Raw genomic sequence first — 20,905 nt, forward strand, 5'->3', positions numbered from 1 at the left:
GTGACTGCCTAAAGAGGTGATTTCTTTTTTTTGTCATTTTGTTTGAACACATACTTTAGATATGTCTGGTGTCACTGAGGCGAAAAATAAATGGATCAAAAGAGTTTTTCTGGAAAAAAAAAATCATTTTTTTTTTTTTGAAAAACTTTTACAAAAAGCTGTTTATCTCAGAATTCTTCTCTCAGAGGGTGTTTTTCACTGAGAACAAGCTTTACTCAACTGCCAATAAGTAAAGAACGGAAGATGGGATTGCAAAAATTTCTTTTTCTGCAGAAACTAGAGGTTCTCCTCTTTCTTTTGAGCTATTGTGTGACATTGTAGTCATAGCACAAAATATTCTGTGACTATTCAAAGATTGGCAAAAAATGTCAAAATGTCTGGCAGTGGCTAAACGCAGCCACAGAAAAGGCTGGCAGTGAATGAGTTAAAGGGTAAGACCACTTTGGTAGAGGTTTGGATTGTGTAGTTACCTTGCCATGATGTAACTCCAAAGGTGGGCAAGAAATCAAAAATAATTGCTCCATTGATTAGAAATTGATAATTCAAAATATGCTCCTCATTGACTTACATTGTATGGTAAAACTGCTCTCAAAGTCACTCTTTTAGCACATAAATGAACCCAAACATAGCTGATTCAGACAATATAGAGCATCACCAAACCCAGTACTGTTTGTTTTTTTAATAAAAATGTCAACTTCCTGTTGATTTTACTATTTGAAGATCTGGATCCGGATCCGCTAGTCCAGTCCGGGTTTTCTACTTATTAAAAATGGCAAAATCAACAGGAAGTTGACATTTTTATTTAAAAAAAACAAACAGTACTGGGTTTGGTGATGTTCTATATTGTCTGAATCAACTGTGTTTGTGTTCGTTTTTGTGGTAAAAGAGTGACTTTGAGAGCAGTTTTACCATACAATGTAAGTCAATGAGGAGCATATTTTGAATTATCAATTTCTAATCAATGGAGCAATTATTTTTTATTTCTTGCCCACCTTTGGAGTTACATCATGGCAAGGTAACTACAGAACCCAAACCTCTACCAAAGTGGTCTTGCCCTTTAAGACAAAAAATGTATTATGCAAAAAGTAAGCTGAGCATTAACACATTGGGTGCCAGAGGTTTATTAAAATATTATACGTTCAGTGCCTGCATTTCTTCCATCCACTTACGTTGATACGTTTCGTGCTGTAGAAGCCCCAACGCGTTAGTGCATGTAAACAAAGCGTGCGTGCGAGACGGCGGAGGGTCCCGACTAACGCCTGGAACAATAATATTTATAACGCGATCCTCTATTGTTTAATTGTGGTTTAATAACCGATCGCGCTGGCGACATTTAGAACCAATAACCGACTTAATCTTGCTCATGTAGTTAATCGAAAGCTTGTTTAAAAATAACATTTCTTACATTGACACAAAAAATACTAAAATATTTTTTATAATGTACTAAATCGATTAGTCAGATTACCCACTGAAGTCTCATCTTGTATTACTTTACGTACAGCGCGTTGGGAGCTTGTAGATCTGCTATTTTCACTATTTTAAGTAATTATAAATCGCTCATTAATCGTAATTGAGGCAAAGGTTTTAAATAACCGTGATAAGGTTTTGAAGTCGCTCAGCCCTAGGCTGAACATCATGTTTTTAACCTTGTTTAAAAGGAAAACACTGCTTCATCTATAAACTTGGAACTAGGGCCATGTGATGCGGCTCATACATCATGGATTGTGCTGACATAAGTGTCCTGAACGACAATGCAGGGACCAGGGCAGTGTGAGCGAGCTGGTTTCATTTCTTGCACATTGTCCTGTGGTCTATTTAATAACGCCTCTATTCAGCGAGCCTCCGCTGCTCTTTTTTCACCAGCAAATAACCTTGTCTTGTGCACAGTGATGAAGCGTGCCCTGGCAACGGTAAGTGTCTTCCTTCTCCTCTGAATACATAACCTTTCATATCGCTTCCCTTCTATCTGTGCCACCGGGACAAATATAGCCAGGCCAGGGCCTCTACAGCTGCCACCTCTACTGCGCAAAACGGTCACTACAATCGCCAGCTCTGGGGGGGGAAAAAGAAAAGAAAGAAAAAGCTGCAATAGCCTGGTTTTAACTAAGCCCCCAGGACCGGGGAGATTTTTTGAGGTGCTGATTGACAAGTGGTCAAATCTGTTAATGCAAGTTTGGGCCAGTTGGGGCCCACTACATGAACGAGTGAAAAGGGTTACGACCAATGGGCGCAAATGCGCACACGCTAAGCGGTAGTTTGTGACGTAGACGCATAAAGGACACTACACTGTACATGCAAATGGAGCCCATGATGCCATCAAACCAGAGTGCCCAAACTCGGAATGAGGGATTATGTGCTGGGTGAGCAACTTCATAGAAATGAACTGCTGTGGATTTCCGGTCCGTACACAAAACACCAATACTTTATTATTATTTTATATCAATGTTATGTTATCAATAATAAAAATATGTCACAGTATTTTCTTCCTTTAAAACATTTGTTTTCAATGCGTTACTGATAAATAGGAACTTAAAGTATACTACGTTAGTTCCATCGATCCAAGCCAAAATAAGCAACACAGGCATCTGACCACTTAACACGGCAGCTGAATAGCTTAGAAAATAATTAATAGTTGCAGCCATCTTCCTCCAAATTAGGTTGCTGCAGCTCTTATGGTTTCTGAGATCCACTTACTTTCAGCAGAGAAAAATTAAAAATGACGAAAAACAATCCAAACTAACATTATAGCGATCCTCATCCTACCACCTGTGGTGCTACAAGTTACAACCCCTAATGAACTGAAAGACTGAAATAGCCTTCAAGTGGGCAGATAACAATAGAACAGGTAAATGTGGATGAATCTCTCTCTCTCTCTCTTCTCTCTCTCTCTCTCTCTCTCTCTCTCTCTCTCTCTCTCTCTCTCTCTCTCTCTCTCTCTCTCTCTCTCTCTCTCTCTCTCTCTCTCTCTCTCTCTCTCTCTCTCTCTCTCTCTCTCTCTCTCTCTCTCTCTCTCTCTCTCTCTCTCTCTCTCTCTCTCTCTCTCTCTCTCTCTCTCTCTCTCTCTCTCTCTCTCTCTCTCTCTCTCTCTCTCTCTCTCTCCTCTCTCTCTCTCTCTCTCTCTCTCAAGATGTATACATAACGTTTGAGAAGCTCTGGTATACACGGCCTGAATCATCAGCCACCTAAGGAAATGTGTTAACTACAGTAGTATGTAGCTTATAGAGACTTCAGCCCAAGCCTCCCTGCAGGGAACCTAACCTACCCTGCAGGCAGAGTTATCGACTGAAGCTCTCGGGGAAAAGTGGCCAATGACTACCAGCCTGAGAAAACCAAAGCCAGGAGATTTCAGACACACTACAATATTTCAAACAGCAGGGGGAGAGGTGATGGCACCTCTAGCAGAGGCAATACGCAGCAAATGAGAGAAATGTCTGGGTAATGGATTATATGTTGTCTGACTACATGGATTTTTTGATGGTTTGCTTGTTTGTGGGTCCTTTTTTTTGTATGAACTCTTTTGATTTTTATTGTGTCGTTATGTCGATCCTCCATATGTGTCACTCCCCGTCACTGCCAACCCCCGCCAGTTGGTATTAGAGAGGGTGTAGACTAGTGGTTCTCATACATTTTCATGTTAACCCCATTTTGGGCGGGAACCCCTATTTGTAACTATACCTTTCTGATGGGAACCCCTTTTGGGGTTCCTTTTGCTATGTACAGTATATAGCGACATCATTTTTTTGTAATTTTTTAATAAATATTTGAAGTTTTTCAGAAAACTTTAGTCAGAATTTAGAAGGGCGTTTTTAGAATCAGCCTCAGGTCTAAATGGGTTAAGGACCCCCGAATTATTATGCGTTTGGTCCCCAGACCCCCATCTGAAAATATTTTGTTGCCAGGGAGGGACCCCCATACAAGATTTGTGTTGTTCCAGAAGTATTCAAAATGTCTATATTTTTAAATAGCATGTATATAGGGTTAAAGAGGTTAAACTGTTTTGATGCTCCCCCTGGAACCCCCCTAAGGACCCTGGGGGTCTCCGGACCCCACAATGAGAACGAATGGTGTAGACATCCATGTGTCTCCTCCAAATACACATGGAGCCTCCAGCCACGTGTCTTCACCTGAGGAGCTTCACCAGGAGGACATAATGTATGTGGAGGAACACGCTATCCCTACGACAGGTTTTGAGCTTGTAGATCTGTTCTTTTTGACGAACGACAGTCGTGCAATGGAGTATAAATGAAGGTATAGAACTGCAACTCATAGTATGTGCACTCACTGTATCATGACCTATACGCTTTCTCTGAAAAGGCAGATTGAGGAGACGTTTTAAATCGTTCACGATTTATTATCATCATATCGCAAACCCCTATTAATAATTTGGATAGGAAATTACTCATTTGCATCAAAGGATGAAAAACAAAGAGGAATCATTTGGCTGAAGTGTTGTCCTACCCTCCAGTGTGGATAGAGACGGAGTCGTCGACTCGGCTGGCGAAGGATCCCCTGAGGTAGTGGGCGTCGACATCGGGGACTGGCTACTGCTGGTTTTTGTCTCATTACAGAAGACGTCTGATTGGCTGCTACTGGAGCTGGGGACAGGCTTCGGGGCACAATCCTCGTCTGGCTGTTTCGTCTGAACGTCTAGGTGAAAAAAAAGTGAGAACTTGTGTGTGTCTGTCTGTGTGTGGCAGGATCTGGGCGACATGACTTCAAATCAATATCACAATTATTTCAAACTTTTTTGTACAACAGCGTGTAATACAGGGCTTAAGTGGTTAATCAGACTAATAGATTTACTCCATTATAAGAAATAAAAAAATGATTCGATTAACCTATGCGACCAAGATTGAGTCAGATTTCATTCCATCAGATACATTAACAATTAACCACTATACATTTATTTAAGAATTTTGTCCATTTATTTAACCAGAGTAAGTCACTTGAGATTCCAACTCTTTCAAGTGGGCCCTGCTTCATACTCACACAGTTACACACATTTACACCAGGGAGGTGCCCAGGAGTACACCACTAAGTAAGCATTGACACTGGAGAGTTTGGGGTTACAGTAGGTGCTTTGCCCAAGGGCAGTTTTACTGTCGCCTTTCCCATTTCAAGAGGGATTATGTTAATGCTGCCTGTGCTAATGCTTTTTTCTCCTGTTAAAGTAGCCTACATAATATTCTAGTTCATATTCTATTTTTGTTAAGCTACAAAAATGGCCGTTTCTCAAATGGTACAAAACTTTGATGGAATATGGAATATAACACTCCTTACGCATTCTGTATATCATAAGCTATATTTAGCTTTTTATGCAATAGATAGACCTTTATTGATCAAGAGGGAAAATCAAGTTCTCAGGAAAATCATTGATAATCAATTCATTGATGATTGCTTGATAAGGTTAACAACTATCAATTAATGAAATTCTATAGTATGCCTAATGTGTCCACAGTTCAATTTAAGAACTGTTTGACAATAACTAGTGCCGCCATTACTGGCCGAAAATGACTTCAGAATATTAACTTCGAATATTACTTTTAAAACACCACGTGGGTTCGATCCATTCGAAGTTGGAACAGTCTTTACCTTGACATGAAACGGGAAATTATAATCAAACCAATCTATTTGTTTTTGGTTTAAATCAAATTAAGGTAGGCTACAAGAGAAACGGAGGGAGTTTTACCTTGAGGTGTTTTTTACATCGTGTTTTTGGTGGTAGAGTCTCGTTGTAAACTATCTGCAATCACTACCAATTGAATCGCGCGTTATCATTTTGAATCAATTAAAGTGACGTTATGTGATGATTAAACGTGTGCGCTTTCTAGTACCAAGTCAAACGCCTACTGAGGCGTGTGTGTCTGAGGTCGGTGGTGAAGTGAAGTCTGTGTGTTTACAGCCTCAGTGAGGCAGCTGATTTATTCTTCGTTGTATGACGTGTGCCGTGGCAAACACAGCTAATCTACAAGCCCACAACACGTAGCATCAGGCACTCATTGTGGACGTGTACATAGGCTCGTGTTTGCATGTGACACCGTCGTACAATGAAGTTAAGCCTTGAGGGGAGACTTCTCCCTTCTGCCTCTCGCGAGACCTGCTGCCGTTTAAGACTACATGTGCCCAGAGTCTCGCGAGAAATTGCGCAGCAGATTTTTTTTCCCCTTCTTTTTTCTAACCTTAATTTTTTATAGTCGAAGGTTTTTAATCTTTTATTTTTAATATTCAAAGACTGGCTGTTTTTTTTATAGGTGAATTACTATTGGTTTGGGTAACTTTATAGGTAAAACAGGCAGATAACTGACGGGGCCAGAAATTGCAATTTTCTGTTTCTTTTTATGTTATACTGTAGAAGATAGACAGATTGACTTATTGATCCTGAGGGAAATTCTGGTTCTCAGGAAAATAATCAATTATCATTTGATAAGGTTAACAGCAATCAATTCATGGAATTCCCAAAATCTTGCACCACTATTCAACAAATTCCAATTCTAGAAAGATTTCCCATGATCATGCCTCATTTAAACATTTCTCCTGACAGCTGAAATTGAAAACAATACAGAAGTGAACAGAACTATAAAGACGTACCTGTAAAACATTTTGAGCAGAGGTTCATGGTTTTGCTCGACCTGAGGACAGATAAAGAACATGCAGGAGGCCTTAAGCAGGGGAATAGCTTGTATAATGTTCTTTCTGGCATATCAATCACAACAGTAATCTCCACATTTAGGCATCCGAGGGGGGGGGGGGGGGGGGGGGGGGCACATCTTCTTGGGGGGAAAAGATACTGTATTTCACACAGTCTTTAAATAATAACGATTCACTGAGAAATTACATATTTTTATCTCCCAATTATAAAAATTGGCAGCGGCTATCTTTCCACGGTGCAACTCTCTAGATAGATGTCTGAGCGGACTCTTTGGGCACAGCGGGCGTGACGGTCACTGCTATCAGTCACATCCTATTTATTTTGGGCGCTCGGCTGCACACCCTTGTCCCGTTTCTAAATGCAGGGTCTACTCTGCCTGCAACAGTCAAACACCCTCCAGTCTGTCCGTCCGTCACCGCGGACACACCAAGGAAATGAGGGGACCAGCGGTACTCAGATTGTATTTTACTACTAAGTAAAAGTAGAAAATACCAGTGTAAAAATACACTGTTACAAGTAAAACTCCTGCATAAAACATTTTACTTGAGTAAAAGTGCAAAATCTGTCCAACTTGCAAAAAAATGCATCTTTTTCATTAATAATCCAAAAGAAACAAAAAAATTCAAATCATTTTAGTGGAGTAAAAAGTATTCAGATGTAGTTGAGTAGAAGTATATTAAAGTAAAAAGAAAATAGAAATACTCAAGTAAACGCACCACAAAATTGAACTCAAGTACAGTACTTGAGTAAATGTACTTAGTTACTTTCCACCACTGCAAGCAGGTGGGAGTGAAGTCAACCACCAGTAAACAACGAACAATTTCCTGTCATCTTCCTTCTTGATCACAGGTAATCAAAATCATAGGCTAATTAAAGAGACGGAGTGAGAAAAGTCGACAGCGGCAGAATAAATGTGAGAGTGGAATGTGACAACCAGACATAGAGAGAGAGGGTAGACAGACAGAAAAAAAGAAAAAGAAAAGACATTAGCGGATTGTGTGCTTGTTACTGTGACCTGGGGCTGAGCAGTTTCCTAGGCAATCAGTAAGCGCTCATAGTAAGCCTACCGCTGCTGTGCTAATGACAGCTTTTGATTGTCAAAGACTGGCATCCTGGCCCCGGCACCACGGTTTGACTGACAGGAAGGGGAGAGCTGACAGGTGGAAGGATGGCTATATCACTGCTGTCGGGCAGAAACCTTGCATCTCCATTTTTTTAAATGTTTTTTCGTAAATGAATGCCCTAATGCCCTTAAGACTGGGAACGCATCTGTGTCATTTTTAAGATTTCTTTGGCTATATAAAAATCAGATATACAAGCTAATCTGCTATTTTTTTGAAAAATCTTGAAAATGTGTGCAAATCTTTAGTTTGAATATATATATATACATTTTTAAAGCAAAAGTTTTTAACTCAAATTTTGCTTCTGGGGATTTTACAAATTTCTTCTAAATCCTAACAAATTTTTTTTTTCCTTTCTTATGTTGCTATATTATCAATGGTTTTCAAACTTTTTTCATGTCAAGGACCCCTAAAATAATATGTATTTGTCAAAGTGCCGCGCTATGAGCTTGTATATCTGCTATTTTTGAATAGCCAAAGAAATCTTAAAATGACACACATGCGTTCCCTTCCCGGCCTTAAAGGGTTAAAGAAAAAAAAGTAGTGTGAGCTTGTAGATCTGCTATTTTTGCTTATTTTTAAGTGAAAGTGGTTAACTCATTCAGTGCCAAGCTTATTTATTCATGTTAATGGAATTTTGGTTCTGAGTGCCACAGCCAAAATTCATTGTAAAAAAAAAGTGCTTAGGAAGCGAGATACAGCCTTTTTAAGTTATAGGTTAAACAAGGAGTGGATGGAGCAGCAAATCTTAAAATCATCATATCTTGGGTTCTGAACATAGTTTTCCCCCCCAAAAAAAAAAAAAAAAAAAACTTTTATTTTGAAATTTTTTTTATGACGGATTTGACGGATTGTGGCGCTCTGGGCGTCAGGCCACGTGACGGATTTGACGGATTGTGGCACTCAATGAGTTAAGTGTGTCTGAGTTTTATGAATATTGAAAAGTAAATAAGTAGGTCAGTATCAGCCAGAGAAACAATTTAAAGTGTTAACAAGAGCTTGTGACAAAATAATAACTACTTTGGATCACAGGTAATTGTTTTTCATTTTGTGAAAAGTGACAGTTTTGGACCTACGTACAAAGTTCTGCCTGACAGCAACAATATGCCTAGAAGGGTATTAAGTTGTTATACTGCTGACTTAAGAGGTAAAATCACCTCAATAATTTAGTGAGAGAGTTGGAACAGGCACTCATCTGGCAGATATGCTGTCAGTCTAATTTAACACAGTCAATCCGGGAACGCATCTGTCATTTTAGCTTTCTTTGGCTATTCAAAAATAGCAGATATACAAGCTCATAGCGTGGCTATGAGCTTGTAGATCTGCCATTTTTTTGAAAAATCGTGAAATGTGTGCAAATCTTTAGATAAATATTTTTTAAAGCGAACATTTGTAAAATACCCCAGGGGTCTTTGAAATATATCTGCAAAAAAAATTAACCATGAAAATTTGTGCAAATCTTATTATGTATTTCTTAAAGCCAACATTTGTGACTCAAATCTTTGCTTCTGGGGGTCCCTGGAACTAAATATTTTGAGATGGAGGTCGGCGGCCAAATTCATATAATTTTGGGGCTCCTTGACATGAAAAAGTTTGAGCACCACTGATAGAAACATATGTTTTTTCAGAAACCTGAATTTAGAAGACATTTGTAGATGCGTTCCAGGATTTAATAGGTTAAAGAACAAATACAATATTTTCTTTTGTGTTAGATTATCATTCAAATGTGCCAATTATTTGGGGGCCTACTTTCAATTTCCTCAGGTTGGGAATCCCTGTTAGAATGAATTCTGATACCCATAATATCACACATAGACATTGCTTGCCTTTTCTACTTGTATTTAAGCAAGGATGTTGACCAAGAGAGCATCCTTACTTACAGCAATGACTTGTGGGAGCAGCGAAAGTGAACAGAAGGTTACACACATTTGTACTGGTGCTCCTGGGAGCTGGCCAGGCCAGTACACCCACAATACTCTCTCAGCCAGCTGAGAGCACAGGAGCACTGCACTGCCACCACGGTAAAGTCTTGTTATGACAATTTGTGAAAATATCCGATGTAGGCTTCATAATCACAAATTGCACAGGGCAGATATGGCTGAGGGTGACAACTTAAAATACAAAGTTATGACTTATTTATAATAATCTTATACTTTCCAAAAAAATAAACGGAAATAGCTGATCTACAAGCTTACAACACATCACCAAGTGACATGCTGTAAGCTTGTAGATCTGCTATTTCTGCTATTTTTTGGAAAATATTTGAAAATGCATAAACATTTTACATGGAAACGATTATGATGATTATACAAAATAATGTAATAATTGTGACGGGCCTAAATGTGATGTGTTGTGAGCTTTTAGATCTGCCTTTTATTTTAAATAAACAATTTACATACGTAGAATCATCGTATATGGGTAGGCATGCCATTTCTCTGGGAGGCACTGTACAGATATAATTGTATATCGACTGGTATTCTGGTGCTCCATAAAAGTGAATGCACAGGATTTTGCTACTCTTCAAGACTTCAGGTCATGTAGCCCTGGAGTGGTTAGAAACAAATGGAACACGCGTTTAGGCTACAAAGTGCACTGCAGATAAACAGCCACTCAGACCCTCCTAACACAGCCAATACAAACAACGCACACCTGCAAGGACAATGCTGCTACCCTTCATTCAGTACTGATAACATTAGGCTTGGTTCTACAGAATATAAACTGGTAGTTTCATTGACTTAACATTTCTCTCAGATGGGGTCTGCACAACACAAATAAGCAATCTTTATTAGAAGAACATTTGATATTGAACAATTGTCTCGTCCACTAACACGAGCGGGTAAGACCAAGACCTTAATCATCCTAGCTTCATTAAAGTTCAATTTAAAATCCAAACTGAGCTTGGCGCTCTCCAATTGTATAACATCCATTTCACCAAGAAACTGTGAGCCGCGAGAGGGTCATTAAGACTCCGAGAGACTCATTTCTGATGCCAAGCTGAGAGAATAAAGGCGACAAGTGGGGGGGAAATAAATAAAAGGCAAACAAGCCTCTTTGTCCTTTCATTTTAACTTTTCCACTCCCCTTCCTTCCCCTTGGCTCCCATGTCTCGGATCACTTGGAGCCAATCAAGCCTGCCGCTCTCAAGGGGGGAATAACTAAAGTGGGAAGCAGGGATTAATTTGACATCTCCTGCTAAATGTCAAACGCAATTAAGGCTTCTGAGCCACATCCTGAGCCACCAATCAAAACCGCACAGGGTCGACCTGAGTGTGCCTGCTTCACAGATATTAGAGACCACGAAAAAGATAAAAAGATCGGGGATGCCGTTAAAGGATGGTACCAAGCTATAGTATAGCACAGAATATGTTTTTATGTCAAAAAGACGAGTCATCTGTAGAAGATGGATACAAATAAATGGTCCTGAAAATGGATCGATGGATAAATCACCTAGGGATCGCAGTGGCACCGATCTATAAGCCTACTATCGGTATCTGAAATGCTCCGCCATCAGTTATCAGACTGATAATCCAAACAGATAGTATTTGTTTTGTATTAATGTGCCAAAACACAGGTATCTTCACCAATGTGTCAGACAGTTCTTAAAGGCTTTCTGTCGGAGTTACAAACACATTTTATGGCAGGCAACCCTCAGACTGAGCTCTGAATACTCCTTTGAGCCCAGAAGGCAGACCAGCGTTTTTATTGAATTGTAAACATAAAATGACAGCGCTGTTACCTGACTGAATTAAAACTCTGACTAATCGTAACTAATACACTGTGGCTTTAGACTTAATTATTTTGCTTTTCATTAATCTTCTTTGGGGAAATACCACAGCACTGTACAATACATTATTTTACATACATTATTAGAAAACAGTACAGCACGCAGAAACAACAGCTGACTGCAATTACACAAGCCTGTTTAGGCTATAGTGCCATTTGAAGGCTTCTCATTTTAGGGTATGCCTAGTAGGCGTAATTATGATTAATTATTGTTTAAGGATGTATGGTTTATTAATTGATTAATCGCTCTTAACCCATTTTGACCTGAAGCCGATTTTAGGCCTTCTAAATTCTAACCTAAAAGCTCTCAGAAAAATAATTATTTTATTCCAAAAAATTTAAAGAATTCCTGTTGCTATATTCATAGCTACATCTAAAGTGACACGGATGCTTTCCCGGTTTTAAAAGGTATAACAATGTATAGGCTTTCCAGGGCTTAATGGGATATCAGTAGAATAAATGACTTTGATTTGCATGTGCTTATCCCTGATGACGAATAAACGATAGGAAAATGTGACTCAAAGCTTTTGAGTCGAAAATAGCCTAATGCCATTATGACAGCTGTGAAAAGAATTACACATTTTTAGGGCCTAAATAAGAGGTTTTTCCCCAATGTGGTATCAGAACCGCTTCAATGCACACTTGTGCAAAGTCACCTGAATATCTGCAGGTGGAGAGTGACATTAATATATTGTGTCAAGTGACATTTATTATTTTATTCATGGTGGTGGTCTCATGCATAGCAATCACAGTGACACAATGGGAGAGAATGCTGGGATAAAACTCCAAAAGAAAACTTAATGTGCTGCACATGGTGTTCCACTGGCTGGATGGCCGAGTATTGTACGATTTCCAGCCGGCTATTTTTTTTTCAGTCAGTGGTTCTCAAACGTTTTCATGTCAAGGACCCCCAAATTAATATGGCTGTGAATGTGAACCCCCCCCTATTTTGTGCCAGGGACTAAATAATAAATAAGGTTGAGAACTAAAAGTTATGAATTGCTTCATTGCTTCCAACATGTATCTTCCAAATCCTGAATTTACAAAAATAAATACACCAATAAATAAATAATCACTACAATAATAATGACGTTCTTTTGGTAAGTCTAGGTACAATAGTATGCGTCCACTGGACAGAAACTGTAGTAACCAACAGTTTTAATATTGATTTTAAAGATCAGTAGAATTAGGTTGATATGATGTCTACTTTATGCATTTCTGTGCCTACTGTCTCCTAACGTACACTGTATTCACTACTCATTGGAAAGTCAATAACTCAGAATACATAAGTAACAACGATACAAAGTACATAATAATAATGGGGAAAACATAAGTTACACATACAGAAACAAAATGTATAGGAACTAAAGAACAACAAGGCTATGTGTTAGAGCCTAGGGAAGCATAATAGATGGAACAGCGATATTTGTTAATTATAGAAGAAAAAGTATTTGTTGCCACAGTGTTTTTTACAAAGCGGGATTCCTTTCAATTGATATATTTAGGTTTTAAGTCTGATTTATGCTTGCATCGCACCGAATAGAAAAACTTTCCGCTGCGTGCGGCACCGCAGAGTTTCGCTGCGCCACTCTGAATCGAAGGAGACAAGTCCCGCGGGTGCATTCCGTTGGCTCTTGGTATAATATTAATGCGGGAATGAATATTACAATTTCAAAATATATATCACTGCCTTTGCGATTCGCTAATCACATGGTTTCAAATCGCAATTTCGGTTTGAAAACGATGAATCGTTCAGCCTTACCAGGGACCCCCCATACAAGATTTGTGTTGTTAAAATGTTTTTTTTTAAAAGGCAGAGCTATTTGACTATTTTCAGTTAGCCAATGTATTTAGGTTTAAAGTGGTTCAACTTATTTTGATGCTATATTAACACATTTTGCTGGGGACCCCCTGGTACCCCCTCAAGGACCCCTGGGGGTCCCCGGGCCCCACTTTGAGAACTCAGAGATGTATGGAGCCTCGCATCCATTTGAGAGGAGCCTACAGCCTTTGGGGTCATAACAAGTAGTGTTGATCTTTCATGTCCGTTAAATATATTTCCTGAGATCAACTGTTACTCACTGATTTTAACACGCACTTGTCGGACACCCGACATATTTGTGCATACATTTGGTTGTGTCAAATTAACAGCATGAGAAATGGATCAGGTGCAACACCTGACCTAGCTAAAGAAGGCACCCATCATTAATCTCACTACACATTTACGACAAGTCTGTTAACACATTGCCTGCCTAAGACGTATATATACGTCATTTAGAAATCAGCTGTTGCCTGCCAATGACGTATATATACGTCTTTGGAAAAAAGGGAAAAAAAAAAATTTTTTTTCAAAAAAAATTTTTTTTTTTTTTTTTTGCATTTTTTTATAATTTCAACCCTTGTCGAATTATGAACAGATTAGGAGCTAAAAATGTTCGAAGATTTGCTGCTCCATTCACTTCAATGTTAAAATTCAAACGGACAAACAATTCACTTTGTTTTTTGGTTTAAAACTACTGCTTTTGAGCTATATTGAAACATCAACCAAACATGTCAACGAGGTCAAAATGACCTCGTTGACATTTGTGAAACCACACCTGAATCTCATCTGTGATTAGAAACCATCTGGGGATCAATCATACTGGAGGAAAAAAATCTGTGGCTACGCGAACAGGTACCAAAAACATGGCAAAACCCTGGCAGGCAACAGCTAAAAATCTGAAAAAACTCTGGCAGGCAATGTGTTAATAATTGTACATCTATCATCCCTGTCTGTTTATTGAGCCAATGTGTGTAGCCAATCAAATTATTTAGGCCTTTAACTGTTCGAAACTCTTTAGAAAGTCAATTGTATTTTTAATGGCCAGTTTCGAGTCCGATGGTTCCGACCACCAAATTAATACTTGCAGTCTCCAGTTTCATCTGCTCCATTTTACAAGCCAGTTCCTCTAGCACATGGGTCTTCTTCAACAGGGGGTCCTCCTGGACCCATAGAGGGTCCTCAGAGTTACTACAGGGGGCCGCCAGAGTGATAGGAACTCCCCCCCCCCCTTCACATTAACCACTTGAACCCTAGCATCCCTATTCTGGGGGGAACATCAGCCGAAAATAGCAGATCTACAAGCTCCCAACATCGCATTGTGAGCTTCTAGATCGACTATTTTCAGATAAGAGATTTGGTATAGAGGGAAAAAGAGCAGACCAAGTGCAGAGTCAAAGGTCAAGTAAAGTTGACTAAGTATTGATTGAAGTGGTTAAGTGGTTAAATGTCTGAAAATACACATTAACATGAATCCAACACATTAACAGATGATATGTAAACATTATTTCACTAAATTATCAATTATTTTTATAATCAAATTGTTTTGTTTTTCATGATCAAATCGATTAGTTTGATTAATTTTTTTTGGGGTAGCTAAAGTATAAAATAGTTTTAAAGTGGATAATAACTGATCCTCATTTGGTCGGGGACCCCCTGGAACCCCCTTAAGGACCCCTAAGGGTTCCCTGACCCCACTTTGAGAACCAGTTATCTACTCTAATTTTAATTAAAACATTTTAAATTTTCACCACCACACATCCAGGCTTTTCTACAGAGTTTAGTAAAATGCCATTGTTTCACCATGAGAGGGAAAGCTGTCATCCTGGCAGCGACCACTCCCAACTGGGTAGAAATGATTCAACACAGAATAAAAGTGATCACTCAAAGTCACTTTGAACTTGGTGCCACTGCCTTTTGCCTCAACAACCCCCATGGACCAAACAAACCATGCCAGAAAAATGTGACTGACTTCTTCCTTCAATGATTCTCATTTATAGAATCTGAGCTGAAAATGTTGCTCAGGAGTTTGACATTTTTCCACGCGTATAATGGTGATATTATTGAGAAATGTGACCCATTGCTCTCTTTGCATTCATTACTGACCAAAGTGGGGTTTGTTTTGGCAGTTACCTGTACCATTGCTTAGAGCAGTGGTTCTCAAAGTGGGGTCTGGGGAGCCCCAGGGTCCTTGCGAGGGTTCCAGGGGGTCCCCACAAAATGTTTAACCACTTTAACCCTATATACTGTATATACATCGGCGACAAGTGAGCTTGTATATCTGCCATTTACCAAAACAAATCTTGAAATATTTGAATATTTGAATATTTTAACAAAACAAATCTTGTATGGGGGTCCCTGGCACAAAATATTTTCAGGTGGGGGTCCATGGGCAAAGTTTGAGAACCACTGGTTTAGAATTAAGAGTAATGTTTGTTAACCCCCCCCCCCCCCCCCATCATCAGATGACAGAATGACAGATGTTGTAAAAACAGACTGGCATCTGATAAACCAGTTCTACAGGCGATGGCATGCAGGCGTGTGGTGTGTGTGTGGGGGGATCACGTGTGCAGGTGGTGATGGGTATTTAGAGCCCGCAGTTAACATTCTTTATCAAACACGTGACAGAACATTTTCCACCCCTCTTCCATTATTCGTTAGCGGATTAAGTCTCTTATATCAGCAGTTCTCAAACTTTTCCATTTCATGGACCCCCAGTTGGTAATGCATTAGGCCACGGACACCCATTACTCCAAGAGTGTACAAACTGTAATCTGTGTAACATTTAACATGCAACATTTTTACACTCTCAGAGTCACATACTTGGAAGGGTCCATTTGGTTTTTAACCATCAACATTTTAGCTGAGAAGTGGGGACCCCCTTCAGGCTGAACCCCCCTCAAGGACCCCTGTGGGACAGACCCTACTTTGGGAACCACTGTCTTATAGTTCTGCTTAGAGATTCCACATTATTTCATGGTGACTGGCCACTGGCTGGCACTTCATATTCAACACCTGCCACTGTTGTCTGCCTCTCAAACCCATAGAATGTCCACTCACCTGCACCACTTGAGCAGCAAGAGTAAAGAACATTACCTTTTACAAATCCCCATAGGGAAATTCCTTTATTTTTTGCACAGTGCAAACTGCAAACGCATCCATCTTATCCTGATCTCCCACTTGAAATGGATCTAATTTTCAAACTCAACTGGCAAATCTGGGGTATTTCAACTTGGGAATTGAAGAGCCTATTTCACGCTGCATCAACCACATTACACTTGACACAGTTGGTTCTGGCTAATATAATACCATGTGAGATGCCAATCACAGCCCTTTTGGTGCTGTTAGTGGCTAGTGTGGGACACTACTATAGCTGGGCGATATGACTTTAAATCTGTATTACTTCAAGTTACTTCAAACTTATGCCTCGATTATGATGAAATGAACCTTTTTTATAGAGAAAATAGCATATCTACAAGCTCACCATGTTGGATCGCAATGCGTTGTGAGCTTGTAGATAGGCTAAATTCACTATTTTTGTACACCACCATTGTACAACAAAGTATAATACAGGGTTATGTGGTTAATCAGACTAATCAATTTGGTCGATTATAAACTAGGTCTCTGCCAGGTCAGGTAGGTTATTGTGGGCCAGCAATGTTCGGAATTCGCCAATCAGGATGGAATATGAAAAAAGCATCCAGATTCGTGTGGATCACTTGACTATAGAGATAATGTGTACCGATTTGCGTGATGTTTGGAAAAAATCTGTTTTAAAAAAATGCATTTAGCAAAAATCAGCCTCCTGGTGGCGCTATAAAAAGCTGATGTGAAAAATGCAGGGCAGAGGTTTTTTCTTGGCCTCTAGTGTGCCTGCGCTGCAAAGTTTCATGCTGATCTGTCCAGTTATAGGTAAAAATGCAGCCTGTTATCTGTAGGACTAATATTTAAAAAAATTGTTTGGCAAAAATCTGCCTCCGGGTGGCGCTGTAACAGGCCGATGTGAACATTTTGGGGTAGAGGTTCTGCTCTGGCATCCAGGGAGTGTGTGTGCACAGTTTCACGTAGAGCGGGCCAACGGTGCCAGAGATTAGCTGTTCACGGACGGACAGACACATGTCTCGGCCACAACTTTGTCCTACAGGACAACAAAGCCATATGTCAAAACATAAATGTTAAATCACTTATAGATTTTAACTACTTTGTTTACAGCCTCTTTCTATAGTGTGTTTAATATTTGGCAGGGTACCAATTCAGCATTTGAAAAGTTTGAGTAAAGCAGAAAAGCATCAAAATATTTAGACTTATTCACACCTGATATATGGAGGCTACACAAACATGGCCATAGGTGATTAATGGTCACACTCTGACTTTTGGCTGCCATTAACAACTAGCCTTAGAAGTTTGGGTTCAGATGAAAATGTTATATTTTGTAGTCATAGAAAATAAATAGTGCATTGATTGCAACTGGTGCAGGATTTGCAAAAAAACATTCAACCTAAATATGGTAGATTCTCAACAACTGATAAGGGTCAAGTAAGTTAAGTGGGTCAAGTAACTTACTTGACCCAGTAACTTAGTAATAGGCATTACACAGAAAATTGTTTTACAACACTGACACACAGCTAAATATTACTGGCAAGTAAGGTTTGGCTGTAAACAAACCCTAGTTGCCATATGAGACATAATAAATACAGAAAATAGTCTTGCTTAATATCCTCTCAAGGTGCTAAGTGACAAGGCCAAACTGTAGCAGCCAATATGACTCAGTAATTGCAACAGTTGGGTTGCCTGTTCTTGCCAGAGAGCAGGCACCCTCACTTCCCCCATGTGTTTTTCAGATCATTGTACAGACAAGGTGCTGGGCCTCTTGAGGGCTTTAACTCCTCTGTTAACGTTAAGGCCGGGTCGGTGAAGCAGGGTCCTCTATCTATCCAACCATACAGCAAGCTTGTCAGCAAGCTTGACAGCCTAGTAAAGTGGTTCTCGAACTTTTTCATTTCAAGGACCCCCATAATAACTCTGAGAGCATACAAATGGAACCAAATGGACCCGAACTCTAGGGGTTCATTTGGAACCGCATCAAGAAACCCAGAGGGTCCCTGGACGCCACTTCAAGGACCACTGGCCTAGTACATACTTATTCAAAATGATGATGACTGTCAGAAACTATAACGAAGCCATTACTGGGCTGTGGTGTTGGTTTCACAATCAATTCAGTAAAGATACAGCTTACAACTACAACCCAAATACCTACCTACTACAACTATATACTATTATTGTAGGCCTAGTAGTTAACGTCATCTAGTTTAGGTTTTATACACAGGTTGACAATGAATCATTTGTCACACCTGCCGGTGACAACAACACCTGGCAAAGCTGCACCTCCCCCAGGCTTCAGAGTACAGTAGTAAAGAATGACTTGGCTAGGTAGCTAGCTAGCTAGCTAGTTATCAGCTAACAGTACAAAACAATGAGGAGGGGAGAGAGCTACAACCAGAAAGGCTAGCGTCGGTGGCTAGCGACTCAAGCTAGCCGAGACAGACAACCCCACAAGCAAAAGCGACAGCAGCGGGTTACTAGTTGTTCTCTTACCCCCAGAACCCACAGGGACAGCGTGGGGGGATACCGTTACTGGGAGGCTCGCTGCCCGTGTCCCCCATGTCGCTCTTCGGCCTCGGCGTAGCAGGTGAGTCCGGGGACGCGGTCGGGGCCTCGGTTCGTTCTTTTTTGTTTTAAGGTTTCCTTGGGTCGTTTTAAATGGAGGCACTTTGCGACGGTCAAATGTCTCTTTGTAAAAGGGTCTGCGGAGAACTGTCTGACGCCTCGCCGACACGTGCGGCCCCGGAGACAATGGCACTTAGAACCGGGTATCAAATGGATAGAAATGATGACAGCTGGACAAACTAAACGACGGACAACATCCATCCACCACCAGGGCCCGGTCAGCTGGAGTGCAGTGTTGCCAGATACCGCGAGAGAAATAAGCAACAGGGTCTATGAAAAGAAGCCACTACAGGCCACATGAGCACTACTAACCTATCTGTATTTAAGTCAGATATTTGAAAATAGCAAATCTACAAGCTCACAACGCTCCGCGATGTGACGTGTTGTGAGCTTGTAGATCTGCTATTTTCAATAAAATCTTGAATAAAAGTGAAACATTTTGTATGAATTGAATACACAGGACCCAACTGGAAACAAGCCATAGTGCTTTTGGGTTCAATCCCCTTTAGTATTTTTTTTGCAAACTGTTAATAAAGTATTCAATCAATCAATCTATATTTTTGAAAACATTTGAACACAAAAATGTTTTTAGATGGGGTTTCGTGGACAAATAATTAATTTGGGGTCCTTTATTTGAAAATGTTTGAGAAACAAAACACTGGTTTAATTAACATTAGGAAGCCAGTCCAAATAAGCAACTACACTTTAGCGACAAAGTCGCTTATAATAAGCAGACCTGGCAACACTGCTGGAGTGAGGAAGGAACCAACCACTGCGGAACGGGGGGGTGGTGAGAGGGGAATCCTGCAAGTCAAAAGTTTAACCCAAGTCTCCGTTTCTAAGTTGGAAAATTACCTGTAATTATGCATATCTTTTTTACTCTAAAAGCCCAACATATTTTAATTACCGACATGCAACAAGGGCTTTAAATTGGTTGCCGTACGTGTTGGGAATGTTTGCAGCTCCCCTGGTTAACATGGTATGATCCATTCAATACTATCCTCCTGCTAACAGTGAGAAGCCCACACAGAATCAGAATCAGGTTTATAGGCCTATGTAGAGCAGTGGCCCTCAAACCTTTCAGGCTGTGACCCCTCAAAATAATCATATTTGAACTGAAGACCCCCCACCCTGACAAGCACTTAAATGTTGTTTAACTCTGTTTCACAGATAAATATTGTGAAAATAGCAGATCTACAAGCTCACAATTTTTGCCTCTTTCTAAGATTATTTGACAATTTGGCAATTTTTTTTACCAGTTTTTATAGTATAGGTTGATGATTACTTTTGATGCAGCAATGGTATTGTTCTTTCCCCTCCCTGGGGGTCCCGACCCACAGGTTGAGAACCACTGCTTTAGTGAATGTCTGATAAAAAGTGATAATGTCCCATTCAATGCATTGATAGCTTCCAAATGGGGTGATTTAGAGCAGTCATTCTCAAACTTGTTCATGTCAAGGCCCCCAATTAATGTGTATTGGGCCCCAGACCCCCATTTGAAAATGTTCTGTGCCTGGGACCCCATACAAGTTTGTTTTGTAAAATGTTTCAAAAATATAAAATAAAAATAAAAATCTATTTTTTATTAACCACTTAAACAGGAGTCCCTCAAGGCTCAATGCTAGTAGCCTCGCATGGCCAGACAATATAAATGCAATGCAATTTTGCAAAGGCAGATTTGTCTGTCAGGCTACAATGCTAGTGTCTTTTCTGTTTTCTGTTTTCTGTTAGCCAATCTGCTATTTCCAGCAAAAGCTTTCCCCACAATACGGAGGCTCGGGTTTAAGTGGTTAATGTGTGTTTGGC

General features: G+C 39.9%; 1 protein-coding gene across 2 annotated transcripts in view; it reads right to left on the reverse strand.

Annotated features, from left to right (window-relative positions):
* Positions 1-19,311, reverse strand: part of LOC311047208 (AN1-type zinc finger protein 3 homolog) — a 38,431-nt gene extending 19,120 nt beyond the window's left edge. For both annotated transcript variants that reach the window (XR_014600946.1, XM_084059855.1), the window contains exons 1-3: positions 18,968-19,311; positions 6,589-6,629; positions 4,459-4,647 (exon numbers count right to left, since the gene is read on the reverse strand). Coding sequence is in view for 1 of the 2 variants with exons in the window: in XM_084059855.1 (XP_083915981.1) it covers positions 4,459-4,647; positions 6,589-6,629; positions 18,968-19,035 (298 nt within the window). In the remaining variant the exon portion in view is untranslated. The remainder of the gene's footprint in view (positions 1-4,458; positions 4,648-6,588; positions 6,630-18,967) is intronic.
* Positions 19,312-20,905: the final 1,594 nt, after the last annotated feature.

The sequence above is a fragment of the Gymnoscopelus microlampas genome (genome assembly GCF_963454915.1).
Source record: "Gymnoscopelus microlampas genome assembly, chromosome: 1".
NCBI lineage: Eukaryota > Metazoa > Chordata > Actinopteri > Myctophiformes > Myctophidae > Gymnoscopelus > Gymnoscopelus microlampas.